The sequence below is a fragment of the Triticum dicoccoides genome, chromosome 2A (assembly GCF_002162155.2).
Source record: "Triticum dicoccoides isolate Atlit2015 ecotype Zavitan chromosome 2A, WEW_v2.0, whole genome shotgun sequence".
Classification (NCBI taxonomy): Eukaryota; Viridiplantae; Streptophyta; class Magnoliopsida; order Poales; family Poaceae; genus Triticum; species Triticum dicoccoides.
Window position 1 is genome coordinate 821,334 of NC_041382.1, and position 25,198 is coordinate 846,531.

At 45.3% G+C, this 25,198-nt stretch overlaps 1 protein-coding gene and 2 pseudogenes across 1 annotated transcript; 2 read left to right on the forward strand and 1 right to left on the reverse strand.

Annotated features, from left to right (window-relative positions):
• The window catches only part of LOC119352572, a 22,700-nt pseudogene extending 4,781 nt beyond the window's left edge, over positions 1 to 17,919 (reverse strand).
• Positions 17,920 to 19,508: 1,589 nt separating this feature from the next.
• Positions 19,509 to 21,643, forward strand: LOC119352573 (annotated as a pseudogene).
• Positions 21,644 to 22,608: 965 nt separating this feature from the next.
• LOC119358524 (receptor-like protein 52) lies at positions 22,609 to 24,792 on the forward strand. The gene has a single exon (XM_037625023.1). The coding sequence runs from the start codon at positions 22,609 to 22,611 to the stop codon at positions 24,457 to 24,459; it is 1,851 nt and encodes a 616-aa protein (XP_037480920.1). The 3' UTR covers positions 24,460 to 24,792.
• The last annotated feature ends 406 nt before the right edge of the window (positions 24,793 to 25,198 follow it).

Consider the following 25,198-nt stretch of genomic DNA (forward strand, 5'->3'; position numbering starts at 1 on the left):
TTACACAAGCCATGTGAGCTGTTTCTTATGCAGAGTGCCAGAAGATGTGCATCATGTCCTGTTCAAGTCTGGTTGTACCTAGGTAAATGGAATGGCTTGTGGGATTTAATTATGTAGAGTCGTATTTGGAATACTATGAACAAGTGGATCGTCGAACGGCATTGTTTAAACAAGCCTAGACTGGCCGGACATGTTTTTAACTGTTAGGTCGTTAACAAAAATCACATATCTTGCTAAAATGAAATATCTTCTTGAACGCCTTCTCCTTTGCATTTATCAAACTAGACATAAAGGGATCTAATTAGTGATATTTGTTGTTTCAAGGGCATCATGCGCCATGAAACGGCTCATTATGAAATTGTTGAACAACAATGGACTATTATTTTCCCAAGAGCTGTGAGATGACTTGGGGGTCCCGAAAAATGGATTTTGCAGCCCCATCACGTTATAACATGGAGCCTCGTCAGTTTCTAACCTCTGAACAAATCTGGAACTAGATAATGTCGTGCCACGATTGGCTAAAATAAACAGACCGTGCCATGTGATAGTGCCTGAAGATGTGGATCATGATCTGTTCCCGTCTGTTCAATATTTCTATGTAAACTTTTCATGGAACTCAACAATTATTGTTACGGTCTTATGCCATGGAACAAGTTTATCCATTGTGTTTTGAATGGTTCCAAGTTGCAAGCACTATGCAGACACCCAACTTGACATAAAGACAGCTACGTTTTAATTATCTACCACCCTTTCTTGATCTGTACTTGGATATACTAGCAACTCTAGCTAATACCCAAAAGACATGTTCAGATATGAAATCCAGATGCTCAATTAGCAATGGCGCAATCCCATCACATGTCACAGGACAAGCATGTACTCCCTCCGTTTCTAAATGTAATTAATTCTTTTTAGAGATTTCAATACAAACCACATACGGATGTATATAGACATATTTTAGACTTTTTCAGTAAAATAGACATAGTTTAGAGTGTAGATTCACTGATTTTGACCCGTATGTAGACCCTTATTGAAATCTTCTAAAAGACTTAAAATTTAGGAAACGGAGGGAGTACTTATGTTAGATTACTAGATAATGCATCAACATCACATCAACTGAAGTAGATGATGAACTAGATATTTTCATTCCAGTACTAGTACTTTTTCCTAGACTTGTTAGTTGTGTGCATCTTATCATGCAGTTGTTGGGCCTGTCAATAGTTTATCGTCATTGGTAACAATTTTATCACTAAAGAAGAGAATCGTCTGTTAGTGTGGTAAATCATCTACGGAATCACCACAACCAGTGAATACGACATTGTTCACCACATAATGCATCATCACTACATCTAAATGTTGGGTAACGTAGTAATTTCAAAAAAATTCCTACGCACACGCAAGATCATGGTGATGCATAGCAACGAGAGGGGAGAGTGTAATCTACGTACCATTGTAGATCGACAACGGAAGCGTTAGCACAACGTGGTTGATGTAGTCGTACGTCTTCACGGCCCGACCGATCAAGCACCGAAACTACGGCACCTCCGAGTTCTAGCACACGTTCAGCTCGATGACAATCCCCGGACTCCGATCCAGCAAAGTGTCGGGGAAGAGTTCCGTCAGCACGACGGCGTGGTGACGATCTTGATGTACTACCGTCGCAGGGCTTCGCCTAAGCACCGCTACAATATTATCGAGGACTATGGTGGAAGGGGGCACCACACACGGCTAAGAATATGATCACGTGGATCAACTTGTGTCTCTAGGGGTGTCCCTTGCCTCCGTATATAAAGGATCAAAGGGGGGGGGTGCGGCCGGCCAGGAGAGGGCGCGCCTGGAGGAGGCCTACTCCCTCCGGGAGTAGGATTCCCCCCCCCCCCTTCCTAGTTGGAATAGGATTCGGGAGGGGGGAAAGAGGAGAGAGAGAAGGAAGGGGCGCGCCGCCCTGTTGGAAATATGCCCTAGAGGCAATAATAAATAAGTTATTATTATATTTCCTTGTTCATGATAATCGTTTATTATCCATGCTATAATTGTATTGATAGGAAACTCAGATACATATGTGGATACATAGACAACACCATGTCCCTAGTAAGCCTCTAGTTGACTAGCTCGTTGATCAATAGATGGTTACGGTTTCCTGACCATGGACATTGGATGTCATTGATAACGGGATCACATCATTAGGAGAATGATGTGATGGACAAGACCCAATCCTAAGCCTAGCACAAAGATCATGTAGTTCGTATGCTAAAGCTTTTCTAATGTCAAGTATCATTTCCTAGACCATGAGATTGTGCAACTCCCGGATACCGTAGGAATGCTTTGGGTGTACCAAACGTCACAACGTAACTGGGTGACTATAAAGGTGCACTACAGGTATCTCCGAAAGTGTCTGTTGGGTTGGCACGAATCGAGACTGGGATTTGTCACTCCGTGTAAGCGGAGAGGTATCTCTGGGCCCACTCGGTAGGACATCATCATAATGTGCACAATGTGATCAAGGAGTTGATCACGGGATGATGTGTTACGGAACGAGTAAAGAGACTTGTCGGTAACGAGATTGAACAAGATATCGGGATACCGACGATCGAATCTCGGGAAAGTGTCGTACCGATAGACAAAGGGAATTGTATACGGGATTGATTAAGTCCTTGACATCGTGGTTCATCCGATGAGATCATCGTGGAACATGTGGGAGCCAACATGGGTATCCAGATCCCGCTGTTGGTTATTGACCGAAGAACGTCTCGGTCATGTCTGCATGTCTCCCGAACCCGTAGGGTCTACACACTTAAGGTTCGATGACGCTAGGGTTATAAAGGAAGCTTGTATGTGGTTACCGAATGTTGTTCGGAGTCCCGGATGAGATCTCGGACGTCACGAGGAGTTCCGGAATGGTCCGGAGGTAAAGAATTATATATAGGAAGTGCCATTTCGACCATCGGGACAAGTTTCGGGGTTATCGGTATTGTACGGGACCACCGGAAGGGTCCCGGGGGCCCACCGGGTGGGGCCACCTGCCCCGGGGGGCCACATGGGCTATAGGGGGTGCGCCTTGGCCTACATGGGCCAAGGGCACCAGCCCCAAGGGGCCCATGCGCCTAGGGTTTCACAAAAGGGAAGAGTCCCTATAGTGGAAGGCACCTCCTAGGTGCCTTGGGGGGAAGGGAAACCTCCCTGGCCGCCGCCCCCCCTAGGAGATTGGATCTCCTAGGGCCGGCGCCCCCTCCCCCTTGGCCCTCCTATATATAGTGGGGGAAGGAGGGCTTTTCATCGAGGCCTTTGGTTGCCTCCTTCTCCCTCTCCAACACCTCTTCCTCCTCTTCTGCGGTGCTTGGCGAAGCCCTGCAGGATTGCCACGCTCCTCCACCACCACCACGCCGTTGTGCTGCTGCTGGATGGAGTCTTCCTCAACCTCTCCCTCTCTCCTTGCTGGATCAAGGCATGAGAGACGTCACCGGGCTATACGTGTGTTGAACGCGGAGGTGCCGTGCGTTCGGCACTTGGTCATCGGTGATTTGGATCACGACGAGTACGACCCCATCAACCCCGTTCTCTTGAACGCTTCCGCGCGTGATCTACAAGGGTATGTAGATCCACTCCTCCCTCGTTGCTAGATGACTCCATAGATAGATCTTGGTGACACGTAGGAAAATTTTGAATTTATGCTACGTTCCCCAACAGTGGCATCATGAGCTAGGTCTATGCGTAGTTTCTATGCACGAGTAGAACACAAAGTAGTTGTGGGTGTTGATTTTGTTCAATATGCTTGCCGTTACTAGTCTTATCTTGATTCGGCGGCATCGTGGGATGAAGTGGCCCGGACCGACCTTACACGTACTCTTATGTGAGACTGGTTCCACCGACTGACATGCACCAGTTGCATAAGGTGGCTAGCGGGTGTCTGTCTCTCCCACTTTAGTCGGATCAGATTCGATGAACAGGGTCCTTATGAAGGGTAAATAGCAATTGGCATATCACATTGTGGTCTTTGCGTAGGTAAGAAACGTTCTTGCTAGAAACCCATAGCAGCCACGTAAAACATGCAAACAACAATTAGAGGACGTCTAACTTGTTTTTGCAGGGTATGCTATGTGATGTGATATGTCCAAAAGGATGTGATGAATGATATATGTGATGTATGAGATTGATCATGTTCTTGTAATAGGAATCACGACTTGCATGTCGATGAGTATGACAACCGGCAGGAGCCATAGGAGTTGTCTTAATTTATTTATGACCTGCATGTCAACATAAACGTCATGTAATTACTTTACTTTATTGCTAACCGTTAGCTGTAGTAGTAGAAGTAATAGATGACGTGACAACTTCGTGGAGACACGATGATGGAGATCATGATGATGGAGATCATGGTGTCATGCCGGTGACAAGATGATCATGGAGCCCCAAGATGGAGATCAAAGGAGCTATATGATATTGGCCATATCATGTCACTATTATTTGATTGCATGTGATGTTTATCATGTTTATACATCTTATTTGCTTAGAACGACGGTAGTAAATAAGATGATCCCTCATTAAAATTTCAAGAAGTGTTCTCCCCTAACTGTGCACCGTTGCTAAAGTTCATCGTTTTGAAGCACCACGTGATGATCGGGTGTGATAGATCCTTATGTTCACATACAACGGGCGTAAGACAGTTTTACACATGCAAAACACTTAGGGTTAACTTGACGAGCCTAGCATGTGTATAGACATGGCCTCGGAACACAGAAGACCGAAAGGTCGAGCATGAGTCGTATAGAAGATACGATCAACATGAAGATGTTCACCGACGTTGACTAGTCCGTCTCACGTGATGATCGGACACGGCCTAGTTGACTCGGACCATGTAATCACTTAGATGACTAGAGGGATGTCTATCTGAGTGGGAGTTCATAAGAGGAACTTAATTATCCTGAACATAGTCAAAAGGTCTTCGCAAATTATGTCGCAGCTCGCACTTCAGTTCTACTATTTAGATATGTTCCTAAAAAAATTTAGTTGAAAGTTGATAGTATTAATTATGCGGACTAGGTCCGTAAACTGAGGATTGTCCTCATTGCTTCATAGAAGGCTTATGTCCTTAATGCACCGCTCAGTGTGCTGAACCTCGAACGTTGTCTGTGGATGTTGCGAACATCTGACATACACATTTTGATAACTACGTGATAGTTCAGTTAAACGGTTTAGAATTGAGGCACCGAAGACCGTTTTAAAACGTCGCAAAACATATGAGATGTTTTGAGGGCTGAAATTGGGATTTCAGGCTCGTGCCCACGTCAAGAGGTATAAGACCTCCGACGATTTTCCTAGCCTGCAAACTAAGGGAGAAAAGCTCAATTGTTGAGCTTGTGCTCAGATTGTCTGAGTACAACAATCATTTGAATCGAGTGGGAGTTGATCTTTCAGATGAGACAGTGATGTTTCTCTGAAGTCATTACCACCAAGCTTCTAGAGCTTCGTGATGAACTATAATATATCGGGGACATATATGATGATCCTTGAGGTATTCGCGATGTTTGACACCACAAAAGTAGAAATCAAGAAGGAGCATCAATTTTTGATGGTTGGTGAAACCACTAGTTTCAAGAAGGGCAAGGGCAAGAAGGGATACTTCATGAAACGGCAATTCAGCTGCTGCTCTAGTGAAGAAACCCAAGGTTGAACCCAAACCCGAGACTAAGTGCTTCTGTAATAAAGGGAACAACCACTGGAGCAGAATTACCCTAGATACTTGGTAGATGAGAAGGCTGGCAAGGTCGATAGAAGTATATTGGATATACATTGTGTTGATGTGTACTTTACTAGTACTCCTAGTAGCACCAGGGTATTAGATACCGATTCGATTGCTAAGTGTTAGTAACTCGAAATAAAAGCTACGGAATAAACGGAGACTAGCTAAAGGTGAGCTGACGATATGTGTTGGAAGTGTTTCCAATGTTGATATGATCAAATATCGTACGCTCCCTCTACCATCGAGATTGGTATTAAAACCTAAATAATTGTTATTTGGTGTTTGCGTTGAGCATAGACATGACTGGATTATGTCTATCGCGATACGGTTATTCATTTAAGGAGAATAATGGTTACTCTGTTTATTTGAATAATACCTTCAATGGTCTTGCACCTAAATGAATGGTTCATTGAAATCTCGATCGTAGTGATACACATGTTCATGCCAAAAGATAGTAATGAGAGTACCACCTACTTGTGGCACTGCCACGTAAGTCATATCGGTATAAAACGCATGAAGAAGCTCCATGTTGATGGATCTTTGGGCTCACTCGTTTTTGAAAAGTTTGAGACATGCGAACCATGTCTATTGGTTTATATGCATGAAGAAACTCCATGCAGATGGACCGTTTGGACTCACTTGATTTTGAATCACTTGAGACATGCAAATCATACCACATGGGCAAGATGACTGAAAGCCTCGTTTTCAGTAAAATGGAACTAGAAAGCAACTTGTTGGAAGTAATACATTTTGATGTGTGCAATCCAATGAGTGCTGAGGCATGTAGTGGATATCGTTATGTTCTTACTTCACAGATGATTTGAGTAGATGTTGAGTATATTTACTTGATGAATCACGAGTCTGGATTATTGAAAGGTTCAAGTAATTTCAGGGTGAAGTTGAAAGATCGTCGTGACAAGAGGATAAAATATCTATATGATCATAGAGATGAATATCTGAATTATGAGTTTGGCACAGAATTAAGACATTGTGGAAATTGTTTCACAACCAATACAGCCTGGAACACCATAGTGTGATGGTGTGTCCGAACATCATAACTGCACCCTATTGGATATGATGCATACCATGATGTCTCTTATCGAATTACCACGATAGTTTATGGGTTAGGCATTAAAGACAACCACATTCACTTTAAAATAGGGCACCACGTAATTCCGATGATATGACACCGTATGAACTATGGTTTAGAGAAACCTAAGCTGTCATTTCTTAAAAGTTTGGGGCTGCGACGCTTATGTGAAAAAGTTTCAGGCTGATAAGCTCGAACCCAAAGCGGATAAATGCATCTTCATAGGACACCCAAAACAGTTGGGTATACCTCCTGTCTCAGATCCTAAAGCAATAAGGGATTGTTTCTAGAATCGGGTCCTTTCTCGAGGAAAAGTTTCTCTCGAAAGAATTGAGTGGGAGGATGGTGGAGACTTGATGAGGTTATTGAACCGTCTCTTCAATTAGTGTGTGGCAGGGCACAGGAAGTTGTTCCTGTGGCACCTACACCTATTGAAGTGGAAGCTTATGATAGTGATCATGAAACTTCGGATCAAGTCACTACCAAACCTCGTGGGATGACAAGGATGCATACTACTTCAGAGTGGTATATAATCCTGTCTTGGAAGTCATGTTGCTAGACAACAATGAACCTACGAGCTATGGAGAAGTGATGGTGGGCCTGGATTCCGATAAATGGCTCGAGGCCATAAAATCCGAGAGAGGATCCATGTATGAAAACAAAGTGTAGACTTTGGAAGAACTACTTGATGGTCGTGAGGCTGTTGAGTACAGATGGATTTAAAAGGAAGACGGACAATGATGGTAAATGTCACCATTAAGAAAGCTCGATTTGTCGTTAAGAAGTTTCCCGACAAGTTCAAGGAGTTGACTATGGTGAGACTTTCTCACTCATAGCGATGCTAAGAGTCTGTTGGAATTATATTAGCGATTACTGCATTATTTATGAAATCCTGCAGATAGGATGTCAAAACATTGTTTCCTCGACGTTTTTGAGGAAAGGTTGTATGTGATACAACCGGAAGGTTTTGTCAATCCTGAAAGATGCTAATAAGTATGCAAAGCTCCAGCAATCCTTCTGAGGACTGGAGTAAGCATCTCGGAGTTGGAATGTATGCTTTGATGAGATGATCAAAGATTTTGGGTGTATACAAAGTTTATGAGAAACTTGTATTTCCAAAGAAGTGAGTGGGAGCACTATAGAATTTCTGATGAGTATATGTTGTTGACATATTGTTGATCAGAAATGACGTAGAATTTCTGGAAAGCATATAGGGTTATTTGAAAAGTGTTTTTCAATGGAAAGCCTGGATTAAGCTACTTGAGCATTGAGCATCAAGATCTATAAGGATAGATCAAAACGCTTAAATGGTACTTTCAAATGAGCACATTCCTTGACATGATCTTGAAGGTGTTCAAGATGGATCAGTCAAAGAAGGAGTTCTTGCCTGAGTTGTAAGGTATGAAGTTAAGACTTAAAGCTCGACCACGGCAGAATAGAGAGAAAGGACGAAGGTCGTCCCCTATGCTTAAGACATAGGCTCTACAGTATGCTATGCTGTGTACCGCACCTGAAGTGTGCCTTGCCATGAGTCAGTCAAGGGGTACAAGAGTGATCCAAGAATGGATCACAGTACAGCGGTCAAAGTTATCCTTAGTAACTAGTGGACTAAGGAATTTTCTCGGTTATGGAGGTGATGAAGAGTTCGACGTAAAGAGTTACGACGATGCAAGCTTAACACCTATCCGAATAGCTCTGAGTAGAGATACCAGATACGTATAATGGAGCAACAATTTAGAATAACTCCAAGTAGAACAGTTATTTGAAATGGCTCCAAATAGAGCGTGGTAGCTGCATCTAGGAGATGACATAAAGATTTGTAAAGCACACACGGATCTGAAAGGTTCAGACCCGTTGACTAAAACCTCTCTCACAAGCAACATGATCAAACCCAGAACTCATTGAGTGTTAATCACATAGTGATGTGAACTAGATTATTGACTCTAGTAAACTCTTTGGATGTTGGTTACATGGCGATGTGACCTGTGAGTGTTAATCACATGGTGATGTGAACTAGATTATTGACTCTAGTGCAAGTGGGAGACTGTTGGAAATATGCCCTAGAGGCAATAATAAATAAGTTATTATTATATTTCCTTGTTCATGATAATCGTTTATTATCCATGATATAATTGTATTGATAGGAAACTCAGATACATGTGTGGATACATAGACAACACCATGTCCCTAGTAAGCCTCATGTTGACTAGCTCGTTGATCAATAGATGGTTACGGTTTCCTGACCATGGACATTGGATGTCATTGATAACGGGATCACATCATTAGGAGAATGATGTGATGGACAAGACCCAATCCTAAGCCTAGCACAAAGATCGTGTAGTTCGCATGCTAAAGCTTTTCTAATGTGCACCATAAAGGTGCACTACAGGTATCTCCGAAAGTGTTTGTTGGGTTGGCACGAATCGAGATTGGGATTTGTCACTCCGTGTAGGCGGAGAGGTATCTCTGGGCCCACTCGGTAGGACATCATCATAATGTGCACAATGTGATCAAGGAGTTGATCACGGGATGATGTGTTACGGAACGAGTAAAGAGACTTGCCGGTAATGAGATTGAACAAGGTATCGGGATACCGACGATCGAATCTCGGGCAAGTGTCGTACCGATAGACAAAGGGAATTGTATACGGGATTGATTAAGTCCTTGACATCGTGGTTCATCCGATGAGATCATCGTGGAACATGTGGGAGCCAACATGGGTATCCAGATCCCGCTGTTGGTTATTGACTGGAGAACGTCTCGGTCATGTCTGCATGTCTCCCGAACCCGTAGGGTCTACACACTTAAGGTTCGATGACGCTAGGGTTATAAAGGAAGCTTGTATGTGGTTACCGAATGTTGTTCGGAGTCCCGGATGAGATCTCGGACGTCACGAGGAGTTCCGGAATGGTCCGGAGGTAAATAATTATATATAGGAAGTGCCATTTCGGCCACCGGGACAAGTTTCGGGGTTATCGGTATTGTACTGGGACCACCGAAAGGGACCCGGGGGCCCACCGGGTGGGGCCACCTGCCCCGGGGGGGCACATGGGCTATAGGGGGTGCGCCTTGGCCTACATGGGCCAAGGGCACCAGCCCCAAGGGGCCCATGCGCCTAGGGTTTCACAAAAGGGAAGAGTCCCAATAGTGGAAGGCACCTCCTAGGTGCCTTGGGGGGGAAGGGAAACCTCCCTGGCCGCCGCCCCCCCTAGGAGATTGGATCTCCTAGGGATGGCGCCCCTCCCCTTGGCCCTCCTATATATAGTGGGGGAAGGAGGGCTTTTCATCGAGGCCTTTGGTTGCCTCCTTCTCCCTCTCCAACACCTCTTCCTCCTCTTCTGCGGTGCTTGGCGAAGTCCTGCAGGATTGCCACGCTCCTCCACCACCACCACGCCGTTGTGCTGCTGCTGGATGGAGTCTTCCTCAACCTCTCCCTCTCTCCTTGCTGGATCAAGGCATGGGTGACGTCACCGGGCTGTACGTGTGTTGAACGCGGAGGTGCCGTCCGTTCGGCACTTGGTCGTCGGTGATTTGGATCACGACGAGTACGACTCCATCAACCCCGTTCTCTTGAACGCTTCCGCGCGCGATCTACAAGGGTATGTAGATCCACTCCTCCCTCGTTGCTAGATGACTCCATAGATAGATCTTGGTGACACGTAAGAAAATTTTGAATTTATGCTACGTTCCCCAACACGCCCCCTCTCCTTGTCCTATTCGGACTAGGGGGGAGGGGCGCGCGGCCCAGCCCTGGCCACCTCTCCTCTCTTCCACTAAGGCCCACTAAGGCCCATATACCTCCCGGGGGGTTCCGGTAACCTCCCGGTACTCCGGTAAAATCCCGATTTCACCCGGAACACTTCCGATATCCAAATATAGGCTTCCAATATATCAATCTTCATGTCTCGACCATTTCGAGACTCCTCGTCATGTCCCCGATCCCATCCGGAACTCCGAACTTCTTCGGTACATCAAAACTCATAAACTCATAATATAACTGTCATCGAAACCTTAAGCGTGCGGACCCTACGGGTTCGAGAACAATGTAGACATGACCGAGACATGTCTCCGGTCAATAACCAATAGCGGAACCTGGATGCTCATATTGGCTCCTACATATTCTACGAAGATCTTTTATCGGTCAGACCGCATAACAACATATGTTGTTCCCTTTGTCATCGGTATGTTACTTGCCCGAGATTCGATCGTCGGTATCTCAATACCTAGTTCAATCTCGTTACCGGCAAGTCTCTTTAGTCGTTCTGTAATACATCATCTCACAACTAACTCATTAGTTGCAATGCTTGCAAGGCTTATGTGATGTGTATTACCGAGAGGGCCCAGAGATACCTCTCCGACAATCGGAGTGACAAATCCTAATCTCGAAATACGCCAACCCAACATGTACCTTTGGAGACACCTGTAGAGCACCTTTATAATCACCCAGTTACGTTGTGACGTTTGGTAGCACACAAAGTGTTCCTCCGGTAAAGGGAGTTGCATAATCTCATAGTCATAGGAACATGTATAAGTCATGAAGAAAGCAATAGCAACATACTAAACGATCGGGTGCCAAGCTAATGGAATGGGTCATGTCAATCAAATCATTCACCTAATGATGTGATCCCGTTAATCAAATAACAACTCTTTGTCCATGGTTAGGAAACATAACCATCTTTGATTAACGAGCTAGTCTAGTAGAGGCATACTAGTGACACCCTTTTTGTCTATGTATTCACACATGTATTATGTTTCCGGTTAATACAATTCTAGCATGAATAATAAACATTTATCATGATATAAGGAAATAAATAATAACTTTATTATTGCCTCTAGGGCATATTTCCTTCACTAAAGTGGGTCATGTATTAGATATTTTCATTCTCCAATACTACTACATGTTACATCATTACTGACAGTTAGAAAATTCCTCTACAATGATGGGGACCAAGCAAACCAGTAGTTTGTCGTCAATGGTAACAATTGTACCACCACAGACAGAATCGCCTGGTAGTGGTCATCAACTATGGAATCATATGTCCCTAGTGAGAAGCATTGTTCTAGGGAGACAACATGACTTGCTAGGTCGAACCATTTGGATCTAGAGCCTAACCCGTCATCACTACCATCTGAAATTTCCACCGAAACGGAAGCAAGGAAATGAGACATGCCTAAAACAACATGGGGGTGCGAGGCGATGTTCAGGAAACCGGATTCAGCGTGCCAAGGCCTTTGCGGCGGTAGTCTTCCTAGAAGCCATGAAGAAGTAGCTGCTAATGACATTGAACTCACCATCGTAGTCACAGAGGGAGATCCAGATTTGGTGGCAAAGCTCCAAGTTATCGATCCCTACATGATAATTATCCGGCGGAGGTGGGTGCAAGGAGATATGCAACTGGGGAGGATGAGAGGTCGGATCCGTCATGCCAGCTCCATGGTGGCGACGACAATCCTACTGGCTTAAAGAAGCAACTGTCGTTGGCCTCAACCACACTGCTTTGATTGAGACGGAAGATCCGATATCGACAATGGCGCTCCTGGTCATTGATACGTTCATTTTGCATCATACTTTTATATCGATATTTATTGCATTATGGGCCGTTATTACACATTATGTCACAATACTTATGCCTATTCTCTCTTATTTTACAAGGTTTACATGAAGAGGGAGAATGCCGGCAGCTAGGATTCTGGGCTAGAAAAAGGAGCAAATATTAGATACCTATTCTGCACAGCTCCAAAAGCCCTGAAACTTCATGGAAGTTATTTCCAGAATATATACAAAATATTGGGCGAAAGAAGTTCCAGAGGGGGCCCACACCCTGGCCACGAGGGTGGGGGGCACGCCCTACCCCCCTGGGCGCGCCCCCTGCCTCGTGGGCTCCCTGGTGGCTCTCCGATGCCCATCTTCTGCTATATGAGGTCTTCCGTCCGAGAAAAAATCATAAGCAAGCTCACGGTATGAAACTCCGCCGCCACGAGGAGGAACCTTGGCGGAACCAATCTAGGGCTCCGGCAGAGCTGTTCTGCCGGGGAAACTTCCCTCCGGGAGGGGGAAATCATCACCATCGTCATCACCAACGATCCTCTCATTGGGAGGGGGTCAATCTCCATCAACATCTTCACCAGCACCATCTCATCTCAAACCCTAGTTCATCTCTTGTATCCAATCTTTGTATCCAAACCTCAGATTGGTACCTGTGGGTTGCTAGTAGTGTTGATTACTCCTTGTAGTTGATGCTAGTTGGTTTACTTGGTGGAACACATACTTCTGATGTGGGAACACATACGAAACCCTACAAGCTATTCATTGGCTATGGAAACCTTGCAGTCAGCTGCGTCACAAGGTCTTCTCTGGCTCTTGTTGATGAATAGGCTAAGTAACGGTCAGCTGCGTCACAAGGTCTTTTCTCTATGGATATCATCATTCATGTTTCCTGGGCAATATGGAACACACAAAATGACTTTATCTTGAAGCATATCCCTCCCAACCTCTATGCTTGCAGGAAAAGGCTAAAAACAGAGCTCCAGTGTCTGGTACATAGAGCTACTAGAAATTCTTTTGCTGCTATGCCACAATGGGTACAAGATCCTAGATGAAGATTCACATGTTTATAGCTTATTTTCTTTTCTTCGGTCACACTCAGGTTTAACCTAAGAGTGTTGTTGTAACTAGCTGGCTATATAGTTCTTTCTCAATTTTGTTTTTCTTTTTTCTTATAAATTTATTGGAACTTGTATTGTTTATTTTAAAATTACTAAAAATATGCAGCAAAGTCCTGATGTTTCCCTCAAAAATGGGGAAAAGAAAAATAATAATATCTTGAACTAACATAAAAAGGCACAATTGTGTAACACATACTATTTTCTCTTGGTAAACAAAAGTAATTTGGGTTGAAGAAAACTACAAAGGTAATAAAGTTTAAATATTTCAACAATGACGTGACAATAGTGGCTCTTGTTCCCGCAATACACTTGTATTGTTGAAGCATTATTGGATCTTGTTTTACCTTATCTAGGATGCAAGTCCTGAAATTTCATGACACATGTCAACTTCAGTAGAAATATAGAGATTTCGCGCTACTATGTAGTAGATAACAAAACTTCAAATATGGAACAAGTCAAAAGTAACATATTTAGCAAACTATTTGAATGAAGTTCAATAAGAAATGGTTGAGCATATAGCATCTTCATGGTTCTTATCTTTCCATGACTTGAAAGTGATTCAATGACAAAAACATCTCGTGGACGAGGGATATGGTTAACTGGTTTTCCCGCGTCTTTTGCTCTAGGAGAATAGGGTTCAGTTTTTATTTGACACTGGAAAAACCTAAGGGTGCATTCTTTCGAACTTTATCCTACCCTTTTAATTTTCATCATTTCAGGAGTAGATGATCAAAATAAAAATAATAGATAAACATTCTTCTAGAGAAGTCATATTCCAATGCAAACATCTCAAATGATAGCTTTCTCTATGGCATAATGAATTCCCACAGGCTGATAGTTAGAACATGAGTAGGTTACATCTTTATAAAATACATGCACATTCTGTTGGGGATCGTAGCAGAAATTTAAAATTTTCTACGCATCACCAAGATCAATCTATGGAGTAATCTAGCAACGAGGGGAAGGGGAGTGCATCTACATACCCTTGTAGATCGCTAAGCAGAAGCGTTGCAAGAACGTGGATGAAGGAGTCGTACTCGTAGCGATTCAGATCGCGGTTGATTCCGATCTAAGCGCCGAACCACGGCGCCTCCGCGTTCAACACACGTGCAGCCCGATGACGTCTCCTATGCCTTGATCCAGCAAGGGGAGAAGGAGAGGTTGGGGAAGACTCCATCCAGCAGCAGCACGACGGCGTGGTGGTGAAGGAGGAGCGTGGCAATCCTGCAGGGCTTTGCCAAGCACCGCGGGAGAGGAGGAGGACTTGGGAGAGGGGGAGGGCTGCACTAGAACTTGGGTGCGGCTGCCCTCCCACCCCCACATATATATAGGGGCAAGGGAGAGGGGGGGCCGGCCCCCTCAGATCCAATCTGAGGAGGGGGCGGCGGCCAGGGGGGTTGCCTTGCCCCCCAAGGAAAGGGGGGCGCCCCCCCTTTAGGGTTCCCCCAAACCCTAGGCGCATGGGCCCTAGGGAGGGAGGCGCCCAGCCCACTAAGGGGCTGGTCCTCTCTCCACACACAGCCCATAGGGCCCTCCGGGGCAGGTGGACCCTCCCGGTGGACCTCCGGAACCCCTCCAGTGGTCCCGGTACAATACCGGTAACCCCTGAATTATTCCGGTGACCGTATGATGACTTCCCATATATAAATCTTTACCTCCGGACCATTCCGGAACTCCTCGTGACGTACGGGATCTCATCCGGGACTCCGAACAACATTCGGTAACCACGTATATCTATTCCCTATAACCCTAGCATCATCGAACCTTAAGTGTGTAGACCCTACGGGCTCGGGAGTCATGCAGACATGGCCGAGACAACTCTCCAGTCAATAACCAACAGCAGGATCTGGATACCCATGTTGGCTCCCACATGCCCCACAATGATCTCATCGGATGAACCACGATGTCAAGGATTCAATCAATCCCGTATACAATTCCCTTTGTCTAGCGGTACGATACTTGCCCGAGATTCGATCGTCGGTATCCCCATACCTTGTTCAATCTCTTTACCGGCAAGTCTCTTTACTCGTTTCGTAACACATCATCCCATGATCAACTCCTTGGTCACATTGTGCACATTATGATGATGTCCTACCGAGTGGGCCCAGAGATACCTCTCCGTTTACACGGAGTGACAAATCCCAGTCTCGATTCGTGCCAACCCAACAGACACTTTCGGAGATACCTGTAGTGTACCTTTATAGCCACCCAGTTACGTTGTGACGTTTGGCACACCCAAAGCACTCCTACGGTATCCGGGAGTTGCACAATCTCATGGTCTAAGAAAATGATACTTGACATTAGAAAAGCTTTAGCATACGAACTACACGATCTTGTGCTAGGCTTAGGATTGGGTCTTGTCCATCACATCATTCTCCTAATGATGTGATCCCGTTATCAACGACATCCAATGTCCATGGTCAGGAAACCGTAACCATCTATTGATCAACGAGCTAGTCAACTAGAGGTTTACTAGGGACATGGTCTTGTCTATTTATCCACACATGTATCTGAGTTTCCTATCAATACAATTCTAGCATGGATAATAAACGATTATCATGAACAGTGAAATATCAAATAATTATTGCCTCTAGGGCATATTTCCAACACATTCGACCTACCTAAGAAGTGGACGTCAAGTTGTCATAGATATTTTTCCACTTTCAAGGTACATGAAGTAATTAGGTTGATGTAACATGTCCGGTGCTAGATAAATGCTACATCATTGGGTTCGTGTTCAAAATATAATTTCTTATAGTGGTGAATTGTAATTATTGACCAATATTTTGCAATAATTTTATGGTTTAAACTCAGACTTTATTGTATCCAACTGTTACTACATCATGTGAAGCTTCCAAGCATATTTTTGTAGACTCTTAAGTAAATTCAAAATTTTAAATGGGCAATATTCGTATGTTATATCTCGCATGCTAAAATTCTAGGTTGCTGGTCTATTGGCTTCAACTATGGAGTAAACAATCACATATTTCTTTACAAGTTGAAGGCGAAGCTACGAAAACTTGGGTAATGGAAACTTCCTTTTTGAAGTAATGTTCATTATCAATGTGCAACATTGTTGAATGTTTTCAAAAGACTCATTTTGAGTAATCTGAAATCATTACCTTGCTCTAATTCGTTGATATCTTATTGATCATGTTGACAATCTTCTGTATGGTAGGCCTCTTGTGCTGATCAATCTCCACACATTGTAGACCAATGTTGATGCATGCTTCTACTTGATCGACATAATGGTCTTCTAAATCGGTGTACTCCGACATTATTTGCTCCGGTGTCCAATTTTGTTTTACCTGCATAGTTTTTAAAATTATTTGTAACATGATATTATCAAATTGAATCATTAAATAATAAATATTGAGAGATGAGTTCTTTGGTGGCTTCTGATTTTAAGTTTTCCCATTACGCATATTTGCTGTAAACTGTGTAATAAATATTGAGATGGGTGAAGATAGAGATGCTTGGAGTAACACACGAAATACACTTTCACTGTCCCAAAATTTGCTTGTGTGGCTGTAATATGATGCCAAAGACAAAGACGAATAGATACAAAATTAGATGTTTAAGACTGCTATGTGGGTCTCCATTTTTGTCCCCCCAAAAAAATGGTATATCGAGAAACTTTCGTCTACTTATCATAAAAAAAATCATCAGCCATGACGTCTGTACATGTCGTCAATCAAAATATAAAAACATAATCTGGACGGCTGATCAAATAGATAATAGACTACTAGAGACAATGTTGTTTAGGCATCTCAAAATACATCAGTTAAATGTTAAATGTGATATAGAGAAAATTTCATCTATATACATTCGTAAAATTATAATATAGAACATCAGTTAAATGTTTTGTTTAGGCATCTCAACATGTTAGTCAAGTTGAGATCATGCGTGTGGCTGACCGGTGAAGTACACAGTACATGCGTCATTTAACATTTGTCTCCGCCGATAAATAAATGTATCGATTAATAACACCATAAATCATGATTTATGGTCAAAGTTAAATCTCAAAAAGAGTGGGCACACTATATTATGAAACGGAAGGAGTATGTCTCAAACTCAAAATTACTTAGTGAATCAGAACACCGTCGAAGCCAAGCATGTAACGACTAGCTTTATGCTTAATCATACGTAGGGCACGCTTCCCTTTGCCGGTGCCATCATTGCCATTGCCATTGCCATTGCCATTGATGTCACTCCTGCAATTGTTGTCACTGCCATTACCGTTGTCGTTGTCGAACACTAGATCCATACCAGTGAAGACGGCAAATCGGTCACTAACAACCATCTCGTTGAAGTCCTTGTCGAATACCTTGACATCAAAGAAATCAGCGACCACAAACCTGCCGGAACCAAGGCTGATGAAGATGAACCCGCCCTTGGCGTCGGGCAAATAGCTCGTCCGGTACATCGTCGTTGGCCCAAATCCGTATCATATCTGGCAATGGCTCCACGCCTTTGATAACGCGAGAGAGGTCAACGGCGCAGGCGAGGCCACGTGAGATGCCGAACCAGAGCCCGAGCTCCGAGACATACTCCACCTTGCGATCGAACGACATGAGCCAGTCGCCGAGTCCCGAGTGCTTGTAGGCGTCGGAGGGACGGAGATGGCCAGAGGCGAGTGCTTGTAGGCGTTGAGGCTTGGCATCACGGTGACCACGGGACTGGGGCGGGCATCATCGGCGTCCAAGCGGAAGATGACCTTGTTCTCCGAGGCGGTTAGGAAGAATTGAATGTCACAAGTTGCGGGCACCGCCAAGTCGATCTTGCAGTCACTTGTTCTGTTCGGCGGGAGTTATTGTCGGCACCACCTTGGCATGTGCAGCCGTACGTTTCTTCTTCCGTCCGATAAAACAGGTCCAGCTTGGCATGTGCATCCCCAGGTTACAGGTTCACGAACCACCGGTAGCCGCTCATCTCCGACCGACGATAACCTTTGAATTTTCAAAAAAAATAAAATTTAAATTTAAATCAAGGTTCCAGTTCGGTTATAATCAAGGTTTCTTTTATCGGTTTTCTTTGTTTTTATATATTTTTTCCTTTTAGGTTTATTTTCCTTTTCCAATTTTTTTGTAAATTTAAAATTTGTTTAAAAAAATTAAAAAATGCTCGTGTTACAAAAAACTTTGCATTTTCTAAAATTGTTTGAAATTTCAGAAAATATAGTTTTTATTGAAAATTGGTTCCCAAATTCAAAAAAAATTCCCGGGTTCAAAATTTGTTCGGAATTTCGTAAAATGTTCCGTTTTCATAATTCATTCACAAATTTCAAAAAATATCACATTTTCGTAATTTGTTTGGAATTTTAAAAAATCACAAATTCAAGAAAGTTTCTTGTTTGCAAATTATTTTCGCAAACCAAAATATATATCAGAATTTTTTAACCTCGTGCATCAGTAATTGACACAATTAACGCAATTATTAATTCGCGTGTTGCTACAGCCCAGGCACCTGGCAATGGGCCGGCTCAGTCGGAGCATTGCCTGTGCATGGGTTATTTCCCAGAGGATTAGCCCGTTTGCCTCCATGGATGATGATTGAGAATAGAAAACCGTTCAAGCCTCCTCCAATCTCTCGTCGCGGTCGCCGTCACGGCTCCATCCTCTCCTCCGACAGCCCGGTTCCATCAAGGTGCTTTCTCCATCTCAATTTCCTTCCCCAGATGCGTGTCCTCCAAAAGGATTTCTATACATACATGATACATGCTCCTCTTGTCTTGTGCTATTTGTTCTTGTTAATTAACATCCTGCTGCTAGAAATCAGCAGTCGATTTGTTCAGGGCACAAGTAATTCATAGCATGCACAACCTCTTATGTTTTTTTTTTTTTGCGAGAAACCTCTTATGTTAGTCAAATAGAACCTGTTGAAGTGCTCACTTATCAACTTCACTTGATGCATCATGCTTTATTTTTCCACAAGCTTCGTTCGTCCTCAGAAAATTGCTCTTATCTAGTTTTTGTCCCTGTTACCCTCCCAGGAATTCGACAAGGAGAGTCGGACATGAGCGGCTGCATCCGGCGGTTCCTGAACCTGCGGCTGTTTGGACCTCTCCAAGATGAGATGGACTTTTTTCACTGGACGGCAGAAGAGGCGGACGCGCATGGCAAGGTGGTGCCAACACTCACGCCCGTCAATGCCTGTGTACCCAAGAGGAGAAGGGTCTGCAGCACTGACTTGGCGACCCAAGATCGATCCTCCGAAAAGCGAGCTGCTCGTGAGGCCACCGGAAGTCTCCTACTCCATACGGTCTCCTCGTTGTCTTCACTTCTTGCCCACTGCCTTGGAGAGCAAGGTCATCTTGGCCGACCACGCGAACCGCATGTTACGCTTCTACACCATCGACGGCTGCAGCTACATCGATACAATGCCAAGCCTCCACAGGTACAAGCACTCGCCGTTGGCCATCTCCGTCCCTCCGACGGACTTACACCTCCTTGACGGTGAAGACACCGGCGACCTCTACATCATCGATAGCGTCCTCCATCCGGACAAGGCAGGGGTACGCCCGCAGTTCGAGGCCCTGGTGTGGAGGGGGATCACCACGTCCCTCGCGTCTCACAGGTTCTGGCACTGCGACATCCTCCCGCTGCCCCCGTGGATCACCCACCACAGGAATGCCTTCGTCTACGGTCACGCCCTCGTCGGCGACACCATATGCTTCTCCATCTGTGGCTCAGAGGGCAACGGCACCTACTGCTTCCACATGACGACTCGTGAGTGGAGCAAAGCCGGCGACTGGCTCATGCCGTTCGATGGCAAGGCGAATTACATCCCGGAGCTTGGACTCTGGTTCGGCGTCTCAGAAAACCTCCCCTGTGTGGCTGACCTCTCTGGCGTGGTCAGAGGGGAGGAGCCGCCGCCGAAGAAGATGCGGATCTGGGCGCATGATGACCTGCCAGAGGAGTGGCAGCCGACCCAATTGTTCAACCCCCGGGTCATCAGCCTCGGTTCTGGCAGGTTCATCGTCGTGGACTTCTTGGATACCATGGAATTCGACAAGGACTGCAATGAGATGGTTACGGGCAAGCAATTCACCCTCTTCACCGGTATGGAAGCAGCGTACAGCGACTGTTGGAATTTTGCTAGTAGGCCTTTGGCCCAAAGCCCAACTAAAATTCAGAAATTCTCTTGACCCATTCATGCACACATGTGAGTGGAGTGAGTGAGGCTAAAGTTTAGTCCCACCCCGGAAGTTGAGAGAGAGTTGCACCTTTTTATAAGGTGAGCTCTTCATACCACTTGTATGAGCATGAGAAGAGGAGACTTACACGTGCGCTCCTCCTCCTCGCTCGCCTCATCACGACATGCCGCTGAGCCGAGCCGAGCCGAGGGCAGAGCTATGCATGTTGTCTATATTTTTGCTGCATGGGAAAATTAATGAGTCATTAATTAATAATTAACGGACACGTTAATTACTGAACCGTTTCCGATTCTTTTGGATCGTGGCGACTCGGACGTGGGGTTTACTCCCACCACCTACCCGGCCCGCACTATATAGTCAGGCAGACGTCTACCCTAGCCGCCGCCGCTTCGTATGGTTTCTCACCACCGTTCCAGATCATTGCGCCGTCAAGCAAGTCTTCTCCATCCCTCCTTCGGGCGTGCACCGCGAGAAGGGACAACAGGCCTCCGGAACCCCGCCTCTCGTGATCCTGTACGGGAGAGGGGCGATCAGGTTTTTGGGGAACGCACTCGCGCGACTGCTGGCAGCGACGACTTCGCGAACCTCGGCAATCTCGTCCTCGACGACATGGGCGACAACGTCAACACCGGCGGTGCTGCACCCGCTGCACCGTATGTGATTCTATCCTTCCTGTTCGAGATCGTGATAGAATTCATGCTTCTAGTATGTGCCCTAGATGTGATATGTTCATCTGCTATGCTAGTTTGCATGATTAGTTTAATCTCTGCTGCTGTGGTCATGATTTATCTTCTGTTTATTCGGATTAAATCTCGTAGTAATTTGCTCATATTTCCAACAGCGTCAAAGGCAAAAGTGATGATGGCAAAAACAACAGCAGCAACAACAACAATGGCATCAAGGCAAAGGGCTGGTGCGTGGCCTCCGTATGATTAAGCACAAATCGGGTCGTTACATGTTTAACAATCAACAGAGGATCGAGGAGGTGCTCTGAATGATTCAGTAGGCAGGCATTTTGACTTGCTGAACTCTAGTGTTTGACTATATTCATGCATGCCTGCATGCATGCTGGGACTTACTTTAGCATTCAGATTTGGTGCTAGCTACCCAAATAATTGTTTGATGGCAAGTTTGAATTGTTGTGCTATTGTATAGTGCTAGTTTTCACACAATAGACTCTGCTTTCAACTCAGGAATTAAAACAAAACTGGCATATATAATCTCTTTTTCTTTGTACGTAGATTCTTCTGTTAGCATAACAATAGCACAGTTCAAACTTCCAATCAAACAATTATTTATTAAGCAGCAAATCTGAAATAGAAGCTGGACTGCTCCAGAATAACACCTGGGATAATTAACAGTACCATCAGTTCAACTAAGTTCACTCCTATTAAGTTTACTAAGTTGACTTAAAGGCAAAACCGAAGCTGGACGCTGAGCAAGATTTCATACCATCTATTCCTCGGTTCAGGTGAGTCCTTGGTCTGCTCTCCCTCTCTCTGAGATGGTCCGGCTATTCACTATTGAGCCGCATGTTTGGTAATGGTCCACCAAGTTTAATTTTGATAATAGGATCAATTACGTACTTATGCTGGGATTTTGAGTTGTTAATGACAATCATCAAAATAAAAACTGAAGAATTGTTACGCATTTGCTATCTAAATAATGCGCGTATATTGATGATGATGTGATTTTTGTGCTATCGTGAACCATGCATGCATTGTGGTTGCTGTCTGATATTTACTTCTATTGCTGACGTGGTTATAGAAATTCCCACCGAGAACTGGAGTATCCTGCTTCATTCCAACAAAAATATTTGCATATGTGTACCTCATTTAATTAGCAGATGACCCACGACTCTAGTCCAGGGTCTGCTTGGGTATATGAGGCCTGCGGCTATATCTCCACTCGCCAGTACCACTCCCCACCTCACGGACAACACATCTTGTCACAAAATCCATGTCGACCACCCACCTTGTTGTGCTCCTCGGCATCCTCCTGCTGGCCGGCGCATCGAGCTCGCAGCCCACCTCCGGCGACCAAGCCACCCTCCTAGCTATCAAGACCCAGTGGGGAAACCCCACGCAGCTTGCGTCGTGGGACCCTATCTCCAACGCCGACCACTGTGACTGGACCGGCGTGGTCTGCGGTGGCGACGACGGACATGCGGTGATAGGGATATCATTGCCGAATCTAAACATCACTGGCAAGGTGCCAGAGTCAGTGTGCGACCTACCGAGCCTCGCCCACCTCGACCTCTCCTACAACAATCTTACCGGCTGCTTCCCCGGCGTCCCGCTCTACGCCTGCTCCCACCTCCGCTTCCTCGACCTCTCCAACAACTACTTCCATGGAGTCCTTCCGGATGACATCAGCCGACTGTCGCCGGCGACGGAGCACCTCAACCTGTCGAGCAATCACTTCCGAGGCATGGTGCCGACTGCCATGGCCGGGCTATCAGCGCTGAGGTCACTGGTTCTTGACACTAACCAGTTCACAGGGGCGTACCCAGCTGCTGAGATAAGCAAGCTCGCAGGGCTCGAGCAGCTCACGCTTGCCTCGAACCCGTTCACGCCGGCGCCAGCGCCACTAGAGTTTGCCAAGCTGACCAACTTGACCTACCTCTGGATGTCTGACATGAACATGACCGGCGAGATCCCGAAGGCTTATTCGAGCCTCGTGAACCTCCAACTGATCGCTATGACAGCTAACAAGCTCGCCGGCCAGATCCCGGCGTGGATATGGCAGCACCCAAAACTCGAGTTCTTGTACCTGTTCAACAATGTACTCACCGGTAAACTGCCGCACAAAATCACGTCAGTGAATTTGATAGAGATTGATGTGTCGTCGAACAATCTTACTGGAGAAATACCGGAAGACTCTGGTAACCTCAAGAACCTGAGAATATTGTTCATGTACGCCAACCAGCTCACCGGCACCATTCCACCAAGCATAGCGATGCTCCCCAATCTCACGGACATCAGGCTATTTTTAAACAATCTCTCCGGCGAGATCCCGCGGGAGCTCGGGAAGCACTCGCCGCTAGGCAACCTCGAGGTCTGCAACAACAACCTCTCGGGCCAGCTCCCGGATTCACTTTGCTCCAACAGGAAGCTCTATGACCTCGTCGTCTTCGACAACAGCTTCTCGGGCGAGCTCCCGCAGAACCTCGGCAACTGTGTCCTCCTGAACAACATCATGCTCTACAACAACCGCTTCTCCGGCGAGTTCTCGACGAAGATATGGTCATTACCCAAGTTGACCACTGTGATGATACAGAACAATGGTTTCACGGGGACTCTACCAGCCAAGATAGGTGAGAACATCTCACGGATTGAGATGGGGAACAACAAGTTCTCCGGGTCCTTGCCAACATCGGCAATAGGGCTGGCCGTGTTCAAGGCGGAGAACATCCTGATCTCCGGCGAGCTACCGGCGGATATGTGCGGGTTTCCCAGCCTTGAACAGTTGTCGGTGTCCGGCAACCAACTAACTGGTTCCATACCAATATCAATCATTTTGTTGCAGAGGCTCAATAATCTCAGCCTGAGCGACAACAAGTTGTCCGGTGCAATTCCATTTGGCAGCCTCACGTCGCTTCCATCCCTGACGATCATTGATTTGTCCAGGAATAGATTTACTGGTGGCATACCAGCATCAATCATTTCGTTGCAGAGGCTCAGTAATCTCTACCTGAGCAACAACAAGTTGTCCGGCACAATTCCATTTGACAGCCTCGCGATGCTTCCATCGCTGACGCACCTTGATTTGTCCAACAATGAATTCACCGGTGGCTTATCTTCGGAATAAGTAGCTTTTCCTATATATATATAGAGAGAGAAAAGGGAATAGGTACCATGGGAACGAACGATATGATTTCAGGTTTCTTTCTTCACGTCTCCTCTTGTTGACATTCTGTCAGCCCACCTGGCCTCCAATCTATCAGTTCTTCAGCAAAGTGCTTTCAAAGCTGGTCTGCCTGCTCCCACCTGGCCTCTTATAAGGCACAAATCTTGATTAGCATATGTTTACTTAGCTCTCCAGATTTTTGCAAAGTGCTACCGAGCACATCTCTTCGTATTGTAACTTATAAGTATTGTTATTTCCGTGTAAGATCAGAATTAGCTTGCTGGAGAATAGACTTACCCCCCTTCTTTTTACAACTTTGGATTTTTCTTTTCTTTTTAGGATATACAATACTAGAGTTCAAAGGAAAAATGATAAGAAGCAACTGGGAGACTTGACTTGACTTGAAGCAAACGATGTACTATTACTTAAGTCCCAAACTCAAAATGACTCGCCGAATCAGTGCACCGTGGTGGTAATATTGTCGAAGCCAAAGCATGTAACGACTGGATTTGTGCTTTATCATACGCAGGCCACGCTTCCCTTTGCCTTTGCCATTGCTGCTGCTGGAGCTGCTAATGCCATTATTAGCGTTGCCATCATTGTCATTGCCATTGATGACGTTGTTGCCATTGTTGTCACTGCCATTACCGCTGTCGTTGCCCTTGTCGTACACTACCTCCACACCAGTGAAGACGGCAAA

What these genes read in the sequence shown, in the direction of transcription:
- LOC119358524 (XM_037625023.1), top strand. Translation starts at nt 22,609, where the DNA reads ATGTCGACCACCCACCTTGTTGTGCTCCTCGGCATCCTCCTGCTGGCC.